Below are 25,308 nucleotides of genomic sequence, written 5' to 3' on the forward strand. Positions count from 1 at the left end.
TCCTACCGTCAGTTTCGTATTCTCACGTTTACCAAGTCTCTCTTACACAAGCACTTTTCCTCTGACGCGCAGACCAGCTAACACCAGGAGTCATTTAGTTACACTTACTTTACCTTGAGCTCTCCCTGTTGCGAACATCAAACACACACCTGGAGAGGCGCCACGGTCGTGATTAGTTGTAGGCGTAAAAGGCCACATATGAAGAGAAATGCCAAAGGCACAAACAAACACGGAGATGGGCACGCGCTTGCATGGTAATTAGCACTGAGCTAGTGCTAGTCCTGGCTTTTCGCACCAGTAAAGATTCATTTGTATTCTTGCACTGCTGTTGAGGCGTGACATGAAACCCATCATCCTATCTATTGCATATCTTGATCTTGACAGAAAACATCTACCTGTTTCCTAACGGAAGAAAGCGTCTGCATCCTAATCTTGCTTTCCACTGTCTAGACACCAAGAAAAGTAGGATTAGGCTTAAAAAAAGCAAAAGGCATCATACAGATTCCACAGTCTACAGAAGCCATTTCTACAAACAAGTTTGCTTGGCAATGCACTTCCACAACTTGTGGTTTTATGAACGAGGCGAGCAGGAGGTGATAAAAATGAACGGGGATGAAAAGGGACATGGGAATGGAAGAGCAGGGGACGGTGCGTATGCATTTTCTGCCTCTTTAAGTGCTCAACGGGCCATAAGGATGATTGGGAAGAACTTGTCAGGTGATCGCTGAGGGGAGTTGAAAAGTCTAGATAGACTTCCACTACACACAGTGGGCGAGTAAAACATCCTTATCTTCCAGCATTTTTTAGACTTGATGGTTTATATCTTTAAGAGTCGGAAACAGTGATTAACACTTAAGAGTACGCTATAATTAGCCAAGCCACAAGTGTACATAAGAGTGCAATTACTCATTGCAATTTAATAGTAATTACACCAATAAGATTGACTTAAAATCAGTTTCCAAAAAACAAAACAAAAAAATATATGACATTCAAACAAGGTGAAAATGCATCAGCTTCTTGGGAGTGCCAGTCACGGTCACTAGAGAGAAATCAGCCTGACGTCCATGAAAGTGACAGCAGTGGCACCCAGCCTCATCACGGCCACTGACTCTAACCATGACAGCCTTCGGGGGCAGCGACGGATGGACAGCTCCTCTCCATGGCCTTTACTCCCACTATCACACGTCTCCGTGCTGGGTCAGGGTCAGTGACGTAAGGACTGGCCAGAGCCACAAGATCTGATGCAGACACTTTGGGAGTTACGCCAACTCCTCATGTAAGATGACGGCATAGTAACACTTGAAGCATACTAATATCACAAAAACAATTGCAGTTCCGGCGATCGGGAAAAAAAAGGCCAAACAATGCATATTGATGATAAAATGCTTTTTTTTTTTTTTTAGAAAATAAGCACAGTCATGAACACCACAATTATCGTAAATGCATTTTTATTTCCCTCTTGTTTCACACACCATCCGTGACGAAGATCCAACTTCAATTTTACCTTAATTAACCCTGCCGCCCTATTTATTTACATTTTTAGGGTTTTTAGGCTGGACCCCAATGGGGATTAATTTTTAGCTTTTCATTAAGTCCTCTGCAGTTCCCTGACCATATGGTGTCATAGTTGTGTGTATTTATTATTTTGCCATTTTTATTAGTAGTAACATTTATAATTTTATTCTAGTGCTGGGCAACGATAAATCGTGTCCAATATAAAAGTTATTTATATTTAAAAATATATATGTAATAAAAAAATAAAAATAAATATATATATGAAAATATGTTTATATTAAATATATTTATATAATACAAATTACATGAATATAAATATATACACATGTAAATACATGTAAATATTTTCTAAATATATAGTGTGTGTGTCTTTATATATAAACATAATAAATATACATAGTACACCCACATAGATTATATAAACAAAAATATTTATTTTGGACGCGAATAATCACAATTAATCATTTGACAGCACTATTTTATTCATGAATTATCATAAAAACTAAATACTGCACATTTAAATATATTATTTAAATTACATTCCTTGTCTTTTTATTTTTTGGATGCTGGTAATATTACTTATTAGCTGATAATTTTAGGAAAAGATAGGCGATAAAGAGAGGAACACATGTAATATTAGGTAACAGCAATAGCTAATGACAGGAGACCTGAAAAGCAAATGTGTATTAAACCGGTGCTATGCTGTTTAGTCGGAAGTCGTTTAATAAATCTCTTTATAAATTATACTCCACCTTGTAATCTGCTTTATTATTATTATTTTACTCTCAACCGATGGAGACTAAAACACCGTGGACACCAAAAATAATCTTTTCATTATTTGTCATGCCTCTCACAAGTCTTTCTGAACTGCTGCATCTGTTTTTGCCGATACTGCTCTATGCTCTATTTATTTTGAATGAAATGTATTTGGATAATAAATCTGTTTCTTGACTCTTGAAGCTTAAGCTACTGCAAAAAAATAATTCTGTAGTCTTAAGAGTATTTTCATGAATTTTTTGCCATCAGAATGTGATCACCGATCAAGCCATTGGAAGTCACTGACTGGGCATCCCTTGACAAAGTGTTTCTGAGCTCAGCAGCAAATATGGCAAATAAAGTTGAAAAGCTATTTCAGAGTAAGTGAGTTGTGTAAGTCTCCCAGCTCCATAATTATCAGGGCACAAAGTACCAGCATGCCATTTTATACATTTTAAAATGTTTTACTACAAAATGTAAAATATATTAATTTTGACATACACTCTCTCATATATTATCATTATTATCAACAGACAGACCTGGCTCAGCTTGCTCTCCTGGGTTCAACAGAACCATATAAGTGGGTTTGCCATGCGAAATGATTTCAGCAGAACTTCAGCAGTCTGCTGGGTAGAAAATTGCTTTTTCTGTGGAACATAGCTTAAGGACTTGACAGAGAACACACAAGTGAGCATGAAGAAACGATGCTGATTTATCCTACCTGTTGTGGTCCATCTCCGTTGACGTGCGGCGGTGGAGGCGGGGAGGTGAGCATTGGGATGTCTGGGTTGAGCAACTGGCCGGACTCCAGTGGGGAGGTGTGGTCAGCCATGACTCCCTCATCCACACTACAGGAGAGGCACTGCTTGCTCCTGTAACCACAAACAATTCAGTCAATAATTCAATTCCACCATTAACAAGCACACGTTCAGAATCGCCACAATAACTGCATGCATGCATGCAAGTATTCAAATATTACAACTGCAAAATAATTCCTCACAATTAAGTATGTGTGACCCTGGACCACAAAACCAGTCTTAAGTCAAATGGGGTTTATTTGTAGCAATAGCTAAAAAAAAAATTCTTTTTACTTTACCAATCCTAAAGTGTTGGTAAAGTAATTCTAAAGTCTTAACACCTTTCAAAATCTAAATCCTACTGACCCCAAACATTTGAACAGCATGTTTCCTATAAATAACTCTGTAGAAAAGTGAAATATAAGTGCTATATAAAGTTCATTGTGGAGAGCCATATAAAGTATGCTTCCAAACATGATCCTCTCATTAGCATGTGAGAATTATTTCTTCTTTTGCTCATGAGGTCATTTTTAACCTTACACCCACAGTGGTATGGACACCCTTTAGGCTTGACTTTTAATTTCACTGTTGAGTTTACACATTCATAACTTTATGGGGGAAGAACAATAAAAATACAAAGTGTTTCCACTGACTAATTTGTGCCATTGCATTTGGCTTTAATAGCCAGGCAGTTCAGCAAACTCTATTGTCTTCTCAGGGTCAGTCGTGGTTTCGAGCATAAAGTGAGACGTCAAACGCAAGAGGCCAGAGATGCTTTTTGCCACATCTTTCTTATTTTAGAATAGTGCGTAAGAGAAAAAATAACCTATTTTAAGCTCCATTCATTGTATTCAGGGACTGTTTGACCTGTCTGGGTGCCACACAGCAGCGGAATGAAAATGTGCCATTTGTTCCCTGCCACGTCCACATGCACACACTCTGAAACGAATTCAAATTAACTAATCAGCTCATAGTATGGGGTACGCTCTCTCTCGTCTATGTATCAGGCTCACAATGAGTCACAAGCAGAAGGTAATGAGGAAATGACACGTGTCCTTGAAGCTCATTAGTATCTAGCGCATGCGTTCTCGTCGGCCGCAGCGATCAGCCTAATCTGTTAGCTAGTCCCCTACTTAAACCCACACACAAAGTCAGGTTATGTGGGTGATGCTCAATAAGACGAATCCTGCTAAGACTTAAACCACTTTTCAGCAGACACAGGCTTTAGGAAGATGGGCAAATGCAGCACCTGCGCCTGTCAGTCAGGTATTAACAGCGTTACAGGTTTAATTCAGTCGGACCTCGTGCACAACATCTTTGGTACTTTCCTTCCATGTCAATAATAAAATAGGGTATTGAAGCCAACTCACAACATCTTTAACCTCAAAACATCAGGAGAAACTACCGGGAGTTCCATAAAATCCCATAGATGTTAATTGAAGGTGGAATCAGAGCCATAGTGTTAAAAATAAACTCGAACTTGAACCTGTGCTCTTTAGACACTATAGTAGCAATGTGCTAACAACCACTCAGAAGACATTAGCAACTGCACAGCAATTCTGGCGAACACCAGCAGCACTCAAGTATCGTGGTGGAGGTTGTTTTTGTTTTTTTTAAACAAGAAATGACTGCTGAAATTTTCTTCAAAAAAAATTAATAAATGTATAACCAGAGCTAGAGAAAATCCATTTATTTTATTATTTTTAATTCAATATTATTTTAAATATTGAAAACTTGCACCCTTTATCATGTTTCTTTATATCAATTTAATTTCTTTAAAATTAATTAATTAAATGAATTACTTGACATGAGTTCAATTATAACTTCAGAACCTTGAAGCTTTTTTATAATAAAAAGGTTTGAAAAAAAAAAAAAGTTTAATAATTATAGCATCTTTACTGTGACTTATATACAAGTTATGACAGGCACTGTGTAAATGATTATACTTTAACAACGAATAGAGTAGAAACTGATTTTTCTTTAGAAGTTCATGTAAAAACTACAATTTACATGTTTGCCCACAATTTCTTAATTGAGTGTTGATTATTATATTATATACAAAACAAAAAAAAATACATTTTTTAACTGAATTTAATAGGTCAGACTCTGTTAATAGTAAACTTTAATATTACAGTAATGTGAAAGTAACAGGGCTCTCTATATAGTTTATACCATTATATGAGATAGAATATATATTTTTTTTATCCTTAAGAAAATTGTAATTATATCTGAATTTAAAGACCGGCAGAGTGAATACACACACACACACTATATGTTAGGCATGTAATGGTTCAGAAAAATCGGCGGCTTGGTATACATACAATACGTCGGTATGTATGCAGGACGACTGACTGCTTGATGTATCATATAAGAGCTCAATTACATCTCTCTAAAATTCAAAACATAAGGGACAAAAAGCCCCATTATGGTTTTTCATATTTTATTCATTTCTTATATCATGTGACATAGTTCAGCAATATCCCACAAGCAAACATTTTTTCACAAATATCTGCATTATGTAAATGTGATATTGATTTTATACAACAATTCAATAAACTGGAAGCTAATAGTGTTTTAGACAAAATATTGTGAGTATTTTCTGTGTTTGCTCAATTTCACCAATGAAAAAGTCACAGCAGAACTGCTGTGCCTTACTTAGCAACACACAGCGTTTTGTTACTCAATGAATTCAAGGTTCTGAATGAATGGGGTAAGCCAATGATACAGTAAGCCATTCATAAAGTCACTTGTTTCTTTGAACGAATCAGCTGACTGAATGACTCACTCGTTAAGACAGTGACTTGCTGCCACCTACTGGTGCTTTTAGTTTCATATTTAGGCCGTCTGTCCACCAAAGTGTTTTTAGGCAGCTAAAAGCGCCTTCTGCAGAAGAGTGTTTTCATCAGTTGAGGTGCTTTGGTTGCTATCATACAGAATATCCACAGAAGTGAGGAGGGCAGGTGCATCATGAACTAAATGTTGCAAGCATTATAATTCTTTTTCATATCAATATTAGTAGTAACCCAGGAATCCCATATGGTACACAGAGATCAATACTCAGAGACGAGCAATATCAACTTGCCCTCCATTGTTGTTTATTCGTAGTACAAGCAGAATGTGAGACAATTGATCGGAGTGGTATTTGCCCCTCCCCCTTCCACTGAGATTGGATGGCTGACTAAAAATGGACAGCGATGAGCGCTGCGTTTTTAAAAACGCTCGAGCACTCAGCATGAAAAAAGCTATATGCTAACCTCTGGAAAAAAAATGCTTTGGTGGACACATAGCCTTAGAGTATCATTTAATTTATGTAAGAAATCATTTCATATTTAAATATTCAGTTGTTGTTGTTTTTTTACCTATTAATCTCATAGCATTATTTATGCAGTTATCTAACTGCAGTGTAAATGCATTCATGCCACCTCTGAACAGTCTGTGTAAATATACCTAAAAGCCCCTTCAGATGCAGCTTCTGAAAACAATGTTACAGCCACATTGTAGCCTTTAAAATGTGTAAAATATTCTAAATGTTTCTGAAGCTACGTTTCTGTAATGTATATTCAATGCTTCTCATTTAACAATTACTTTAAATTAAACTTTAAATTGGCCCAAATTGATACATCATGCAATTAATTAGATTAGAAACTATTTGCTTTATATATTGTACTTTTAGTATTGAAAATAGCATCTGCAATCTAGTGCTGTTATCACACTAGTGTAATTCTGTGACCTGCTACACTGCCCCACTGATTTAACAGTCAGGAAATTCCAGTGCACAAGTGTTGAGTAACAAAGAAAAGGAGAAACAACATACTGTGTTTCTTTTCAGTTGTAAACCTGCTATTTTCAAACTGCAACACCATAATATGAGGGAGGCTACAGTGGGGGGGGGGGGGGGGGGGTGAACAGCAAGCAGGTAGAAGTCAGTGCTTACTCTCTCTGAGCACTACAGTTGAGTGCTTTCCGTGGTCTAATTCCTCCTCTCAGCAAGAGAGCGGATGATGCCAACAGTGGAGCGTGGCCTAAGGGTGCAAATCTGTTCTCGGAAGGGCAAAAGGTCAGACACTGGAGGTGACGGCTTCCTATTAAGAGGTGTAGCGAGAAGATTGGGGGGGGTGGGCAGTTGCTAAATGACAGTCTCTTGCATTCTGTGAAACTGTAATTGTTTCAAGTGATTACTTGGCAAACTCCTCTAACCCATCTAAGAGCACAAAGGAGAGCTCTTACTGCAACTTGGTAGTACATGAAAATGACGAATGATGGTGTTTCATCAGCAGGAAGTGTGGGGGAGGAGGGGATGACTTCAGAGATTAGACTACAGCACTTGTTTTAATCAGTCACCAATACATAGAAAAAACTATTTCTGTGCATGACACTGTTTGTCATCGAAGCCTACAGAGGAAACAGCTGGAAATTTCTAGGGGAAATTAACAATGAGAAACCAAAGAAAATTTAAGCACTGCTTATCTACAAAAATTTCCGTCTTGACGCTAGGGTAGGTAGTTGCCTGAATGTTGCTATGTGCACTCCAAAAATATTAAAGGAACACTCCACTTTTTTTGGAAATAGGCTCATTTTACAACTCCCCTAGAAACAAGCAGTTGAGTTTTACCGTTTTTGAATCCATTCAGCCGATCTCCGGGTCTGGTGGTAGCACTTTTAGCTTAGCTTAGCATAGATGATATTACGCAGCGCCTAAAAGTAGTCCCCAGCTAGGTAACTAGTTATGATATAGCTGGGGACTACTTTCAGGCGCTGCGTAATATCACTGCGCCTGCAGCACCCATGGTACGGCAGCAAAGTTCCTTGATCATTACCCTGGAATGAGAGTATAGTTCCTAGCCATATATGCCTAGAAAATCGCAACTTTTTATTTTCTGTCGGTTTTAGTGTATGATGTAACTACAGAAGGGTCAAGCTTTAAACAGGAATATTATCGAATCTCTTTGGTCATTTTTGAGCGAGATGCTAATGGTCTAATCCGATTCAAAGATCTATGCTAAGCTAAGCTAAAAGTGCGACCGCCAGAACCGGAGATCGGCTGAATGGATTCAAAAATGGTAAAACTCAACTGTTTAACTCTTGGGGAGTTGGAAAATGAGCCTATTTCCAAAAAAAGTGGAGTATTCCTTTAAGGCTTAAATGCAATATTTATGTATTTGAACTGCATGTAAAATTTCCATTCATTTGGAATGCACAGCAGCCGACTGTAGTGGGCTCCAAAGTTGCAAAAATACAAAAAAGGACATTCAGTTGCTTTAAAATGTATTCAGTTTATTAGCTCTATTACAGAAATCTGACCTATATCATTTATGCATGACTCACAAATATGTATCAAATTTACTATGCACTTAAAACACATAAATCTTAAACTTAGTAAAAATCGTATGATGGCTTAAAAGTAATAGCACACCTCAACAAGCCACACGATTTGAAGTACAATTCATGTCCAAAGCAGTGTGTGTATGTTGGATGAGTTTCTTTCAAAAGTTTAATAGGGTTATATGGATTGTTCAAATCCTTATGTAAATTACTTCGGCTCACTTATGCTCATCACACGACTAATAATTTACTAATCAATATTCATTCATTTAAAGAGCTTAAATTCAAATATTAAGTATAACAGGCAAAAAATGTGATTACAAGGCTCAGAAAGGAAAATCCCATTTAGTGTATGAGAGAACAAGGGACTTCTAAAGTTTCTGTGGTCTTTCTGATTTTGCTTCAAACGAGAGTTGACATTTCATGGTGAGTGATAAAAAAATACCTGCTAAGAACGCAATCATTAGAAATCTTTCTTAATAAATGCAGCAAAAAAAAAAAAGCCCTAACACTCTTTTTTAACAACGGCTTATTGAAACTTGTGTCTGAGCAAAGTAAAACTTACTTGCATTGTTTACCGAGTTGTCAGTGAAACCTTGAAACAGGTTTTTATATAGCACTGAACTGTTTTCACAAAATTACTAGTACATGGATACACAAAAAAAAAAAAAAAAAGTTTAAAAAGTTACATGGTTATATGTCTTATTTAAGTATTTGTCTTGATTTAATTAATTGAACCAGAGGCAATGTAACTTTATTTAGAAACAATTTAAATATCTGCCATTGTATTATTTATTGATTTCTATTTTCTATAGATACAAGAAAGCTCAGTTAAATACAGTTAAAGCTGCAGTCCGTAAGTTTTGCCTCTTTGTCGCCATCTCTGTTTGAACACCTGGAATTGCAGTTACTAGCAGAATTATCTTGCTTGTGTGGGATATCCTCTGGCACGGGATGAATCTAATGTTTGGAGATGGATGTGTGGCAGTTAGTCACCATACCGGTGGGGATATTCACTGTACTTAAGAGGTGAATGGGGGGGGGGGGCTAATTCCTCCCAGCAAGAGAGCGGATGACGCCAACAGTGGAGCGTGGCCTAAGGGTGAAAATCTGTTCCCGGAAGGGCAAAAGGTCAGACACTGGAGGTGACGGCTTCCTATTAAGAGGTACTCTCTTCAGAATCACAGATTCTAGCTTACGTCTTGGAATATATGACCCAAATAAGAATTTTCACCGTATATTGTCTTCTGAACAAGTAATATGTCTGCCATGTTTGTTCTGACCAACTGAGGAAAAAAGCATATTAAATCGTGCTAACAATGGTTATTAAATCGAATGATCGGTTAGCTCATATCACACCAAACCGTGCAAATTATTATTCTATTGTTATACTTTATTCTCAAATTATTAATGTTAACAACATCAGCATTGCGTGACTATGGGTATAGTGTGTATTAACGTGTAGATTTCAATTTCTGTACAGTCTAATCTAACTGTCATGCCATTTGAATTTCATATTAAGACTTTTTTTTTAACCCAGAAAGCAAATTATGCTCCCTTCGAACTGGTTTTCTTTAAAATACAAATCTTGTGTAAACTCAGGCTATCTGTAATCAGAAGCACATTTAAAATGGGAATATAATTTAATTTCATTCACATGTGTTTCATAAACACATAATCCTTTCTGGATTACAATCCGCCATCAAATGATAAATTTAATTATTCTAGCTGCTGTGAGAAAAGGCTATAAACGATGCGATAACCTACTAGCTGGGACAACTTCTTTATGTTTACAGACGTGACGTAATGACGCAGTGCCATGCTAGAATTTCCCGTGAAAACCTACCCGTACCACTGAAATTGAAAACATTATTATAAGCTAGGCATTGTGAATCGGGCTAAAGGAAGGCGATAGTTTTGAACACTGGCTGGTTATGTACTTGCTCAAATATTGATTTCGGATCATTTTTAACCAAAGAAAGTTATAGACAGCAGCTTTAATGTCAATTTAAAATAACCTACTTTTTTATTTTTTGGGGTAAGGCTCAGCTGCCATTACTCCTTTCTTCTGTGTCACATATTTCAGGAATCATTTTAATATGATATATATTATATATATATATATATAATTTTAATAAATATTTAATTTTTTTTTTTGGTACCAACTAACAACCAATTTTCTTAAATCCGAAAATTTATATCAGGACGGATTTAATAATGATTTTCACAAAAATTTATTCTGCTCATGTTTGATGAATGAGGCCCATGAACCATAATGTTTATGTTAGCGTGAGACCAGTAGTGGGAGCTACTAAGGTGGACAGACTTGCAATCTCAGAGAAATCGTTATGTTGTTGATCCATAATGCTCAGAAAAGAGAGACAAACCTCTGAGATGTGCTTCAAAATTACAACTTATACAATTAGTTGCTTAGTTCAGCAATGTACATGCTGCATTTTCACTACATTAATAATTTGTGGATGAGTTTGGTTGTAGAATATGACTGCCACTCTGTGCCTACTGAACAGGATTTGTGTTGCGTTGTCATAATGATCGCATTTACGACTTGAGTGCACATGAACCATAAAGTCATAATTACCGGTGGGAAATGACTAGTGGGTGTTGAGGGCGTGCCGATTTGACTGAATAATTTAGTTTGTATTCTGTTGATGAAGAACAGCTTGCAAGAAAGTGCTAGTCACTTAGCTGGTTCACAAGGAGACAGACTACGTATGCCATATTTCTCTAAAAAAAAGGTTTACAGGAATGAAAAGACAGATAAAGTATCAATTACACACCTAATGTGAATCATTTGGACTTTATTCTGTTGCATTAGTGCTAAAATGTTTCCTGTTTTAGTTGGGAAGTGAAAAAGAGAAAGATAGAAAATAGAATATTGCTTAGCATGTCCATTTTTATGGGCCTAAATCACTTAATGTCATAGTTAATATGACTTTTAAACCTGTAAGCAAGAATATTAGATCTTAAACACAGCAGAAGCAAGTGTACCATTTTTATCTGCATGCGTGTAGCTATTGAAATCAAGATTATGACTAAACATGAAATAGTAAAAAAAGATCAGAGGCTAAGAGAGAAAGCATCAAGCATGACAACATCTGCCTGACAGTAAAAAAAAAACACTTCTGGGGTGTGATCAGAAAGTCCCTTATGCAGATGGTAGGTACAATGAAACGTAAAGGATCCTGCTAGAAATATATATAAGTACAGTGAGATGATTTAACATCCCAGTCAGGAAAGCAAAAGAGGTGATAAACGCAGTAATAAAATTACTTTTACTTCACTATTCCTTTTAAAAAAAGGGGAAAAAAGGCACGTTCCTATGAATTTCTAATAAAATTTGGCAATATGTCAGCCTATCAGATGTTCTTGCAAGCTAACTTTCTCATTGTGAGTCAGCATTTCAGTTTCAGTGGTTAGAACATGAGTTTTCAGATCGTTCAAACAGGGTGGTTTCAGTCGCAGTTTGGCCTGCGCAGCTGTTGAGCTGCAGCTGATCATTTTTTTGGTCCACCTCAAACCACTACGCAAACACTGACCAGGTCAATTCCAATCTTCTGATTAAAGAGTTCATATCCCGTTTAGAGTCTCCAAAAGAAAAAAAATCTTGGAAAAATAGCTTGTGTAAGTATCTATAGTGTACAGTGATGTTGTAACTAAACCTTATCACAATCTAAAATATCTGTATTCCCTAGGATACTGATTTTCTGCACAGTCTCAAAGATAAAAGCATAACAAGTTTTCTCCACATTGTGATGGCATGGATCACAAATCAAAGCACTGATGCATGACATGTGAATGACAGCTGGAAAAAGAAGCATGTGTGCCCTAAAGCGGATGGGAATAACATGATCTTAAAATTGCAATTAAATGAGATTCTGTTACAAACCCAAACATGTTCCTAATAAATAAAGAGACACATTTGGAACTGATACTTAATGAAATAACCATGCTGTTGTACATGAAGAGGTTATAATATTTCAGAGAAAAGTGCAGACTCATTCACAGGAAAGCAGATACAGGGTGTCTGAGATTCAAAACAAGATGAGTAAATGTAGCACAGCATGAAGGTCTAAAACAAGCAATGATGTTTGCATAGTTATTAGCCATGGCTCTATTAATAAATAACCAAGTGTCCTACAGCGCAGTGATGGAAAACACTAACTGTAAAACAGTCTCAGTTTTAGACAGTTACTTTGAGAAAGAAACCATTATCATTAACTAAACACTGACTGAAAGTTTTAAAATGTTTTCAAATTAATGTCAAAGCCATTTTGGTCTCTTCACACTAAAATACCATGAACTTTATTCATTAAAAGGTCATGAGAAATTATATTTTCCTTAATCTTTTGATATTTAAGAGGTATTTGTACCATTAATGGAACCCAAAAATGAACATTTCATTACAATTTACTCAACCTGAGATCATCCAAGATGTTTTTTAATGAAAGGAAAGGAAAGGACATGACGTGTGGCCAAGTATGGTGTCCTATACTCGGAATTTGTGCTCTGCATTTCACTTAAATCCAAGTGCACATGCATAGCAGTGAGTATTGAACAAACACACATACACTGTGAACACACACCTGGAACAGTGGGCAGCTGGGGGTTCGGTGCCTTGCTCAAGTCAAGTGTCTCACCTCAGTCGTGGTATTGAGAGTGGAAGAGAGCACTCTTCATTCACTCCTTCCACCTACAATCCCTGCTGGTACCGAGATTCAAACCTGCAACCTTTGGGGTAATATCTGACTCTCTAACCATTAGGCCATGACTGCCACACCACATCACAATACCACACCACTCCAGTCCATCAATTAACATCTTTAATTGATGAACTGGAATTGAAAAGTTCACTGACAAGCTATGCAATATCACGTTCAATATCGCAGGCGATTCATCTGCGATTCTGAGCGAGAATTACGTAGCTTGTCGGAGAACTACGGCTCTGTGTATTAAATGCCACTCCATCTCAAAGCATGTGATGAAGATTTACTACTAATCACAGAACCGGCTTTACAGACGAGCATGCATGATCATCACATGCGATTTATCGTGCAGCCCTAGCGTGAACACAATGGCAATCAGCAATGTTTAAGAAACCGCTCAACAGCACTCAAATGTTAGCGAGAAATGGGTATTTTTAAAATTTCAGTACCGACTGGTACCGAAGTCGGTACTTTTGGCAAGACTAATCCATAATATCACTTGGCAAGCAAATTACATGCCACATTTTCTCCAAATCAAACTCATCCACATGAGTAAACTTTCAGTCAAATACATTTGCATATGACTCCAATGTTGTGTACACAGTATACAACTGCCCATTTAATTGTTGACATACTCCATGCATTCAAGCTACTCCCGACAAAAGGACAAATGGAAGAATAAAAAATGTCTAGTTTAAACATCTTTTTGTCAGATCCCAGTGTTGGGAACAAGTGGATGGTATATTTTACTGGTGTTCCAGATTGCATCAGAGGACTATATGTTTGTACGTAGCATTTGACTCCAAATTGCTCATGTCCAAAAGCAAGGGGGTGTTGATACTTGCTTCCCAAGCAATTTAATGAATAAAGGTTGAAGTGAGGTTAGTGAATCCTAACAGTGGAAATGGAACATTTCAGACAGTGGGTCAGAATGAGAGTGGAAAACCATTTATTTTTGAGAATATATAAGCTAACTTATTTTTTGTTGTGCACAAACCTTATTAACAATATAAGTGAATCTAAAGGAACATACATATATACATATATTTTTAAAAATGTGGGAACAAAGCTGGACTACGCATATTTTTAAGCTAAAGTTGGCATTTTCTTTAAATATTAAAATACAAAACATATTTTTTTAAATAGTTAGAACTATAAGACAGACATTCATAAGCTGACTCCTGTGGCACTTCCAGAGTGGGATTTTCTGTTTGTCCAAACAAATGACCTTTCAATAAGTCAAGGCTCGAATACACTACACGACTTTTAAAATCTGAACAGATTTTAAAAACACTAGGCATCATACACTTACCGACTTTGTAAATACTGACAAAGGAAAACTGGGCATCATACACTACGCGACCGAGGATCATTCACTACCAGACTTTAAAGTTGTTCCGATCACAACAAACTCACGCAGAAACATACGCCTTGTTGCTAGGAGACGCATGACAAATGAAAACATGTTCTAAAATCGGCTGAAGATATCAAACATGTTTGATAGGTTGGATAGAATCTGTGACCATCATACACTACCTGATTTTCTGTGGAATCTGTCAGCTGTAATCTGCAGACTGGCTTTGACTTTCCTCAACTTGTTCATACTGTAAAATCGGGGCAAAATCGGGGCAAAAATCGCGTAGTGTATTCCAGGCTTAAGGGATAATCAACAGCTAGCCATGCATTAAAGGATTTTAATGCACGACGTGGAGGCAAAGAACCGTCCGACACGAAGTGGATAATATCCCACTTATTCCATGGTCATTTGCCAAGTTAAAACTAGTATTGCCCTTTGCAGCGCAATATTTGACCGAATGGGTAAAAATTAGTTATTTTCGTCAGTTACGGTTAGTTAGGTCTAGCATTCTGCCTGCTTCAAATCAGACACAGAGATTAAATAGTGCGGTAAGACCACATTTATTTGAATTAATTATAGCATGTATTGCAATTAATTATCAATCGATCGAGAGAGAGAGAGAGAGAGAGAGAGAGAGATGACAGTTGTGTGTAGCCTACCTGCTTGCTGATCTACTACTGATATACCAGCCTCTCTCTACAAACAACTAGGCTACATCAAAAACAGCGATTTTATGACCTCGTTGCTGGAGAATATAATGTAGCGATCTGGCATCTATTTTTTATTTTATTAATAAAAAATCTGGGGAAGCATTGACAACAAGTTTGTGTGTATGTGCAGCGCAATCTACATATCCAACCTCTCTCTCGCTCTCTCTCTCTGTGTGTGTGTGTGTGTGCAAGCGAGTGATGTGTGTTGGTTAGTGTGCATCAATTAAAGCAGCGCATTAATATAGAACAGTGATTAAACTGACTTGGAACTACCTGTGCATTAAACAGTTTTACTGCATACCTGCCAGCCAATCAGAATCAAGTATTAAGACAGACCATGGAATAACAATAATAATGCTTTAACTCTGCAATTTCATTTAGTGACAATAGAAGTGCAGAAATTACACACTTAACCTTTAATATCAGAAGTCCAAACTACACATAAAACCCATAAGCAGAAGACACTGCCAGTAGTAGATTAAACTAATGCATAAGCAGAAATCCCATTGACTATCGCTCACCTATTATGATCACAGTTTGAGAAAACGCAAGTTTGGATGCCATATTTTAGCTTTGATGCTGCATTCGTGACAAAATTAGAATTGGGAATATCTGAGTAGAGACACTACTTCCAACTTCCGTGAGTTTCAGTCCATCACACCAGAAGATGGCGCCATGACTCAACGAGAACACTTTGTGTTCTGCGATTTATGACAAAATCATGAATTAAAGCAATATTAAGGCTCTCCCGAAATCTGTTTATTCGTCATTCGTTATTAAAAATGTATAAGCTGTCTAATTGTCAAATATAATGCTATGCAGTTCCAGCGGAACTTGGAGCGGCGTTATTTTCAAGTGAGTTGAGTTGTCTGGAACTCTGCTTATTTAATAAAGTTTCTATCAGAAAAATAAACGCACACACATATATATATATATATACACACGTATATATATATATATATATATATATATATATATATATATATATATATATATATATATATATATATATATATATATATATATGTATATATATGTATATACACTGATTCACAAACATTTTTGTTAAAAGTGTAGTTGCTTTAAAAGTGTTGATAAGCTTTCTGATCATATCACAATCTATATCTGTACCAAGCTGTGGCATTTTACAAATATAAGCTGATTTGATTTGGCATGTGTGTGCAAGTGTCTGTATAGAGATGCAGATCAAAGAAAACATCAAAGAAACATTCCAACATTCAAATCGTACCTTTCTTTCATTACAGAAGCCTTTGAACTTTCGAATGTTTTTGCCATCACAGGCGCCCTCCAATGTTCGAATCGAACACTTGTGTACGTCAAGCTTTTGAACGTTCGAATTGAACACTTGCAGATATAACATGCATCTAAACGCCGGAATCTTTTTTTTTTTAACGCGACTATGAAGACCAAAGCTGCTGCACGCGCCTGTGATGCCCAAAAAATGCAGCCTAACTAGAAAGCTCAGTAGATTTTGAGACACAGCCAGAGTGAGTATAGTGACTACAGCAGTATTTAATCTGCAGCTCTGTGATCAGATGACGTTGACGTGTGCACTTCAGGCCCTACTCTATTTCTTTTAAACCATATACTGATTATGCCTAGTATCATTGCACACTGAAAGTGGCTAAAAAGAGCAGCTAACCAATCACATCTACATGCAGAGAGTAAATAAACGCACATTCACCAACGTATACAGAGCAAAAGCATATTTAGTAAATTGAAATAATTTGCAAACGTGTATCGACTCACCAACAGCTCGTTCCGCTTTTTATATATTAGCTTCTCGTTCACTTCTCTTCTTCGGGTTGATGTGTATGTGTGTAGAGGCTTTAAAAGCACTAGGCCAGTGTGTGTGTGAGAGAGAGATCTGGATCTCTATAAGCTACGTGGCTCTCTCTTGGATATTACACCAGTTTACAGTCTCAACCCTTATCCGCTCGCTTTTTTCTACGTCTGAAAACGCACGGGGCCCGAGACCGGTCGCGATCGTCCAAAGCAAACAACTTTTCCCCGCGAGTGTTGTTAGTTTTCACAGCCACCTCCATCCATAGCGAGCGCAGGCTCTTCAAGCGTCTGGATAATCGCCATCATTTTCCGCTCAAGAATGTACACACACACAGACGTCACTGCGCATGCGCATCACAGCCGCCTCAACTTTCATTCCTTTCCACTTTTCTGTCTGTAGTTGTGCAGCATTTGTTTTGCATACGAGTTGTTGACAAGGTTATGGTTATTCGTCAGAAATGAACTGTGGTTGTGAGCTAAATTTGGAGTTTGCTTTCAAGAATAACAGTTGTATAAGAGAAGTCACGGACACTTTTGCCACCTTAAAGTTTCATTTTAGGGTATCATCTATTTATTGGATGCACAAACGGTAACTGACCGTCACTTTTTATTTAAGAGAGAGAAATTATACTGTACAAACAATGAAGATTTCACATGTAACAAACGCATGCATGATTAAAATAGATGAAATTAAAATAAAATAAATTTTAAAATCATTTTAAAAAATAAATAAAGACATTAGAACGCTCAAATCGTACTTTTTTTGTCATTACAGTTTTTTAACAAGTCTATAGTGTTTTTATATAATTTATTTATTTGTTTATCATTATTATTATTATTTGCCGTCACAGCGCCCTCCGATGTTCGAATCTAACACATGCCTTGAACGTTCGAAATTAGAATAGAGGACAAACACACAAAAATGCAAACATAGCAAAATAAACAAACGAATGAATAAAATAAATGAAAGTAAAAAATAATACAATTGTTAATATGATAAACAACAAAGTTATAAACAAATAGATAAAACAAAACGAAAACATTGACAAGAAGGGGAAAGCAAACTAAACCTCATCAATAGAAGCATCAACAAAAAAAAAATCTTATTGTTACTGATTTGGAACATCTTTAAATATCTTTAATTATTGAATTGCAATTTGCTGCAATTGTCACTGTGTTATGATGCACATTCGGTTCCTGAGATGAATAGTGAGTGATTGTTTAAATGACAATATGACGTTTTATTATTATTATTATTATCATCATCATCATCATTATTATTTTAATTTAAAAAAAAAAATTAAATATAGTCCATTTAGGGCTTTACCGGCAGAGGGTGCAATGTCGTCATGACCCTAACCCAATGCCCACACTTGTGGTCTTAAATGTACAAATGTGTATAAAGCTCTATAGAAACTTTACTTACATTTTTACAACACGTTCTACGTGTTTCCCATTGTACAATCAAAAGTTCTACACATACTTGCAGTCTTCATGCCCACATGAACACTTTGGCCACATGCAGGAAATATGTCATGTAAGTAGACAAGTGGTCAAGTGCAAGACGCAAGTGTGGGTTTTGAGAAAGGCCCTGAATATTTCACTGAGACCCTTGACCTGAAACTGCTGTGAGGTATGACTGCATTTGGTAGTTATTGCTCTGACATCTGCCTCACCGAAACACTTCAAAAATAGAGCAGTTTCTTTGCCAGAGATTTTTTTATTTCCTTTCATTTTATTATTTATTTTTTATACGGAAGGAGTCTATATACAGTGATATATACGGCAGGTGGCGCTGCAGCCAATATTTTGGGAATCCAAGTTTTGCTAGGTGTCAAGATGGTACTAGGTGAAAAAGGATCTTAGAATTTTCTGGAAAAAGTATCTTAGTGATATTGTGAAATATTATTACAATTTAAAATAACTATTTTCTGTTTTAATATAGCTATTTTAAGCTGCTTAATATTTTTATAGAAGCCATAATAAATTTCATAAGTTCAGAAGAACATTGATTTGAAATGGAAATATTTTGTAACATTATAAATGCCTTATTTGCTGTTTTTATTCAATTTTTTATTTTATTATATATATATAATTGAATGCATTCTTGCTCAAGAAAAGTTTTATTCTTTTAACCTTTTGAATGGTAGTGTCACGCTTTCCATAAAAATTCCACAAAAAGTACAACTTTTTTCATCATTCATAATAATGTTTCAGTAATTCACAACAAGCATTTCAGCAAAACTGCATATTAGAATGATTATCATGTGACAGTAAATTCTGAAGTAATGCAATGCAAATTCAGCTTTGCCATCACAGGAATAAATTACATTTCAAAATACATAACATTTATTTAAAAAACAGTTCTTTTAAATTGTAATAATATTTCACAATACTTCTATTTTACTGTATTTTTGATCCAATAAATGCAGCCTTGGTAAGTATAAGAGATTTCTTTAAAACATTTTTTTTATTATTATTTATTATTATTCAAACACCAGATATGAATCTGTCTTTTCACAGCAATGCTTTTTTATAGGCTAAAGCTGTGCACTGCAGAAAGATTATTAAGACAGTTTCTCCAATACTTTAGAATACAATTGTCTTATTTTATTGTATTTTAACATTGCAGAGAATAACTCCAACAGATGTAAATGTATACATGTATAAATATCCACAACTTAACAATGAATAATGAGAAATAATTGATTAAAAAAATCCATAGATAGATAGCCAGGTCAGTTTTGGCAATACTATATTATTTACAATTATGGTAAATTTTAGATAGATAGATAGATAGATAGATAGATAGATAGATAGATAGATAGATAGATAGATAGATAGATAGATAGATAGATAGATAGATAGATAGATAGATAGATAGATAGATAGATAGATAGATAGATAGACGGACGGACGGACAGACAGACGGACGGATAGACGGACGGACAGACGGACAGACAGACAGACAGACAGACAGACAGACAGATAGACAGATAGACAGATAGATAGATAGATAGATAGATAGATAGATAGATAGATAGATAGATAGATAGATAGATAGATAGATAGATAGATAGATAGATAGATAGATAGTACATAAGCAGTATAATACTCTGTAAAAATCTTTGAATCATTTACAACATTACATCATGGAAAAATAACTGCACACTTGGTGAGTTCAGTTGTATGATCTCAAAACAAGTTTAAAATATATCATCAACACTGATGTACTTCAAAAGAATCCTTTTGAACTGCACACATGAGAGCACTTACTGTCACGTAGGTCCTTACAAAAAAATGCATAGTAAACATATGTGTCCAATTGAGGCAAATCATTATTATCTGATAAGAAGGAATGCACATAAACTAAACTGGAAACACATGTACCAAATAAACTCCTCCACAACATAAAAACTCAAGCAACATTGACTCCACAGCTGGACCAGTGGACCAACATCATTGTGTACCATCATGTTGTTTTAGTCGAACCGAAATTCGTGCGCAAAAGATTTAATATAATCATCCGTTTCGTTCTCTTGAACTCATGGGATGGAAACAGTGCTTTCCTGCTGGAGGTTAATCAAGTTCTTCCTGAAAGGGACAACAGATCCACCAGATATGGGATATGGTCTTTTCCAGCAATTTCCCCTTCAAGTCCCAACAGGTCCCAAGCACTCTATACTAGTCTAAAACGTCTATCTAAATCATTGTTGTTTATCTTCTCCAACACTTTCACATTCTGCTCAGTTATACAACTCAGTCTTCTCGGTGTATGTTGTCGCCAAAAGCTAATGAAGTTTTCCCCAACGAAGAAGAAAAGCAGTGGATCCAGGCAACTGTTTCCCGAGGCCAGACAGTGTGTGATGACCGCTGCCTTTCTCAGACTTTCAATATAATGGCAGGACTCGTCATAACCATTGTCATGTATGTCCATCTCAGCCTCCAAAAACAGAGTTCGGACGACATGATACGGCATAAAGCACGCGAGAAAAATCAGCAGAACAATAATGACGAGAGAGCAGGACTTCTTGTGATTGAACTGAGATCTTTGATTCTGCCTGGTCTTCCTTAGCTTTAGCAAATACAAGGCTGCAAAAATATAACACACTGAGATGACCAAGAAGGGCATAACGAAGCCTAAAAACAAAACCCCTCGATTCAACATGATAATGGTCCCCACCTGGAACGGCCTCAGATCCAGGCATTTGGTCTTATTTGACTCCACATAAGTTCCAGCTTTCAGAAGTGGGATGGACGCCACAGACACGATCAGCCAGATGACAATGCATAACACCCAGGCTCTCCTAGAGCTTTGCCAGCGCACGTATGTGAAGGGTTTCACGATGGCCATGAAGCGAACCATGCTCAGCACCGCCAGGAAGTAAATGCTGCCATACATGTTAATGTAGAAGATGTAGGACATGATCCGGCAGGTGATGTCTCCAAAGGCCCAGTAGTCCATGAGATAGTAGGCGGCTCGAAACGGCAGCGAGCATACCAACATCAGATCAGATAGAAGCAGATTGAGCATGAGGATGTTGACTGGAGAAAAAGACGCTTTTCTTTTGAACGATGAGGAAAAGAAGAAGAAAAGAGATATGAGGTTGCCAACAAGCCCAATGGAAAAGATGAAGAGATAGGCAATTGGGTAGACGGTGCGCTTGAAATCGTTGATGGAGCAGTTTGAAACATTCGATGAATAAGGATTCATTGTTGGTTTGGGGAATTCTGTGAACAAAATCAAAGAGATCACATTTAAATTAATAAGGAATCTGAACCATTTTCAAATTAGCATTACAGTACGTAACTTGCTCACCATTGGATCCTCTGCAGTGAATGGGTGCCGTCAGAATGTCCAAACAGCTGATAAAAACATCACAATAATCCATAATTATTGTGTACTGTGTAAGAAATCCACAAAACTCCAGTCCATCAATTAAAGGCAGGGTTGGTGATTTGATTCAAAAACATTTTTTTATTGAACATTTTTTATTGTTGAAAGTCCTGATAGCAATCAATAAGTTTAGTGGTCTAAATGCATTCATGTATTCATATGATCTGTGGAGGGAGTAGAACCAATAAAATGTTCATCCAATCATATCCCTTGGTCTGAGTGCTATACGATAGGCTGTCCTACCTCCCTGTATTTGCATACCTCTGCGCGCCCTGTTAGCGCAGACATGATGCATCCCCAGCCATTCTATTAACGCTATTGCAGACCGAGAATAGATGGTGTTATTATTGTAGTATTATGAGCTTTGTACTGTAATGTTTTCTCACTGGTGAAGTAATCTGACAGCATTGCATTCAACCATCCACCAACACCGTCTCTCATCGTCTCACGTCTCCTACCCTACCTTTAACATCTCGTAAAGTGAAAAGCTGCGTGTTTGTCAAATCTATCATTAAAATGATTTTAACTTGAAACTGTTGCTTCCATGCAGCCAAAATTACAAGTGAATAATCTATAATACCGCATCATCCAAAAATTCCTTCTGTTGACCTTTCACATTGAAATCCACCAACTTATTTGTTTAGAACTATTTTTGCTTGTATATTTCTCTCCCCTAATTCAGATGAGATGATTTTTCACTGGAGATAGCAATATTATTGACAGCTGGAAGCAGGGGCACCGCTATGGATTCTGGGCCCCCTGGACAGCAGAGGGGTGGGGTAGGGGGGGTGGTAGAAATCACGATCTTGTTCCTGCCCCTCGGTAGAAATCACGTTTCCCCCTTGGGGGGCCATCGTCGGGCCCTTAGAATCGTCCTAACTTAACCTAAAAATATGAATTTTGGGGTGAACTACTTCTCATTAAAACTGCTTTGCAAACTTTTTAGTTTCATTTAACTTTGAAGGCAGATTTCTTTGCAGATTTTTAATGGCTTTCTCTTGTACAAATATTATTGTTTTACCCTTGTTTCAGGGTAAAAAAATCATATTCATCAAAAAAATTAAGTTTTTACATTTTTCTTCAGATTTTTTTTCTTTCAGTGTGACACTGTGAAAATCCAGAATATATTATGAATTGCCTAAACAGTGAAGAGTGAAATATACATGCAAAAAAACATTTCAATATTTACTATGTGTGAAGATGACTTACATACATTTTTCAAAACCTTTCCCTCTGTTGTGGCATTACAAGCAACAATTTAGTCCTTAAAAAGGGTTTACTTGGTTCTTGGTTACAACACTGTCAGTGAAGAGCATGTTGTGATGTGTGAAGAAAATGTGAAGTTAAGTTATTTTTAATTAATTAAGTGAAATTAAGTGAAGTTACGTTAAGTGTCACTTAAGGACAAAATATTGTCTATGTGCATCATTTCCAATTAAGCTGTAATTTTGTCAAATTATAAAGAAAAGTGTATGAAAAATGGGTGTATTTAGAATACATAAATTGCTAGTTATGGAATTAACCTAAGAAAGACAAAGGGATCAGTCATTTTATTCCAAAATGTTAAAAATTGACATGTTCATCACAGAATACAATTAAATGCAACACATTATTTGCATATCACTTGTGTCCACTGTTGGACACGAGTGAAATCCAAACATGGGGTATTTTATTATACATATTTCTGTAAAACTTTTGTAAAACAGTCAAAACTATCCTCTTTTTATTAGTCGGATGTTAATTTTATAATGCAATGATTTTATAATTCAAACTGGAATTAGGACAGCTACAAAGCAAAAATGCACATCTGACATCTGCAGTAAAATATACTTACTGCCCAAGGCAAACGCAATGAGGTTTGAGTGTGAATATCATCTTTCAGCATAACAACCTAAAGCAGTCAATCCTGACTGATCACAAACTGTATGGGTCTGTACTGACATGTAAAGAAAATGAGAAAAATGGGCAAACTTATTCAAGCATAGTAAAGTTTACTTTTCAGTTGCAGCTGCTGCTGTTATTGATAACAGTCTGTATAATTCACATTCTTGATTATCTAAATGCTGCATTAAAACACAAAACACATGTTGTTGAACAAAGACCCCATAGGAAATATTTCTTTTTTTAAATAATAATTGTACTGATCTGTTTGTCTCTGGGAAGAGATAAATCCATATTATCTTACATTTGTAGGAACTGCATTAATACAATCTACAAAGATATATTTTTAACACCCTTATCATTAGAATAAATTATAATAATATGTACACAATTAAAAACAAAGGTCCTTTATTGGCCTTGATGCTTCTATGAAGAACCTTTAGGCGGAAGAGGGATTCTTTAGATGATTAAAATGTTCTTCACACTAACAAAATATAATAATTTTAAGAACTGTTCACTGAAAGGTTCTTTGGGGAACTCAAAAGGCTTCTTCTATGGCATTACTATATGAAACACCCCCTACTGAACCTTTATTTTTTCAGGGTAAAATGATATATACAGTTCCTCACTATCAATAGTCTATTGAAACAATGTCTATTTTCTTCATCTAAAACATTCTAAAGCACTTACCTGGGAAGAGGCAGCCAAAAACCTAAATCCACAAAGTCCAAAGTAGTCCAGTCCCCACACAGCTAAATACTGTGCAATAGTAAGAGTGGTGAGAGGAAGCCATATAAAGACATGACTCTACACACAACTGCTGCTCTGGAGAAATTACTCAATTTCCCAGAACACTGACACACCCATCATCATCTCTGATCTTCTGCTAGAGGTATCAAGCAGTATATGCATACACACATCTCCATGATATATTATATAAACTAAAACCCTATGATACTGTATGTTGGATCAAACTATTTGTAAATATAGAGGTATACATTGTCTGGTTTGGGTCTGCTCTACTCTTGAGATTTCCTTGTTGCTGATGAATGACATTCCCAAAATGAAGAGGGTTACCAGTCATCAGATGCTGAGTAAGGATTTAATGAGGAGGTTTTATAAATATTAATAACAGTAACATAAAACTCAACTCTAGTAACTGAATAACTGACATAATTTCCCAGGGGTGGCACCACACCTTCAAAATGTGTTTATGCCAGGCCTTAGAAATTACAGTTGTAATTTGTAAGAGAAAAATATAACACATATTTTAAGTTGAAGGGTAAATGTGCACAGTTGTCATTAAAAAAACATGGAATGCAAACCATTTTAATGGGTTTAACATTGTTTTTGTTTATTTTGTCTTTCAAGTCAGCATGAAACAGAAATTCACCCTTCACCCTTAAATGCATGCTACTGATATTTTTATTTCTTGCAAATTTTGTATGAAATATGAACTAGGCACTGGGATTCATTTACATATTCATCACAGAAATGTACTGTGGTGGTACCATATTTTTTACTCCAGTCAGTATTTCTCAGT

General features: G+C 36.2%; 2 protein-coding genes across 8 annotated transcripts in view; both read right to left on the reverse strand.

Annotated features, from left to right (window-relative positions):
• The window catches only part of LOC306851112 (fibronectin type-III domain-containing protein 3a-like), an 82,709-nt gene extending 65,382 nt beyond the window's left edge, over positions 1-17,327 (reverse strand). For both annotated transcript variants that reach the window (XM_079387210.1, XM_079387208.1), the window contains exons 1-2: positions 16,952-17,327; positions 2,993-3,143 (exon numbers count right to left, since the gene is read on the reverse strand). In XM_079387210.1, the coding sequence (XP_079243336.1) occupies positions 2,993-3,103 (111 nt within the window). In that variant the 5' untranslated portion in view covers positions 3,104-3,143; positions 16,952-17,327. The remainder of the gene's footprint in view (positions 1-2,992; positions 3,144-16,951) is intronic.
• A 1,769-nt stretch (positions 17,328-19,096) lies between these two features.
• LOC306851345 (cysteinyl leukotriene receptor 2-like) lies at positions 19,097-24,592 on the reverse strand. 6 transcript variants are annotated; one of them, XM_079387509.1, is made up of 4 exons: positions 24,456-24,592; positions 23,719-23,820; positions 21,807-21,853; positions 19,452-21,718 (listed from the first exon to the last, which is right to left on the reverse strand). In XM_079387509.1, the coding sequence occupies exons 2-4, from the start codon at positions 23,757-23,759 to the stop codon at positions 20,667-20,669; spliced, it is 1,140 nt and encodes a 379-aa protein (XP_079243635.1). In that variant the 5' UTR covers positions 23,760-23,820; positions 24,456-24,592; the 3' UTR covers positions 19,452-20,666. The 6 variants fall into 6 exon arrangements, with proteins under 6 accessions (XP_079243638.1, XP_079243640.1, XP_079243635.1 ...); XM_079387510.1 differs by having other exon boundaries at positions 23,719-23,815; positions 24,456-24,528; XM_079387514.1 differs by lacking the exon at positions 23,719-23,820 and having other exon boundaries at positions 19,428-21,718; positions 24,456-24,533.
• Between the last annotated feature and the right edge of the window lie 716 nt (positions 24,593-25,308).

This window comes from Barbus barbus (genome assembly GCF_936440315.1).
Source record: "Barbus barbus genome assembly, chromosome: 31".
NCBI lineage: Eukaryota > Metazoa > Chordata > Actinopteri > Cypriniformes > Cyprinidae > Barbus > Barbus barbus.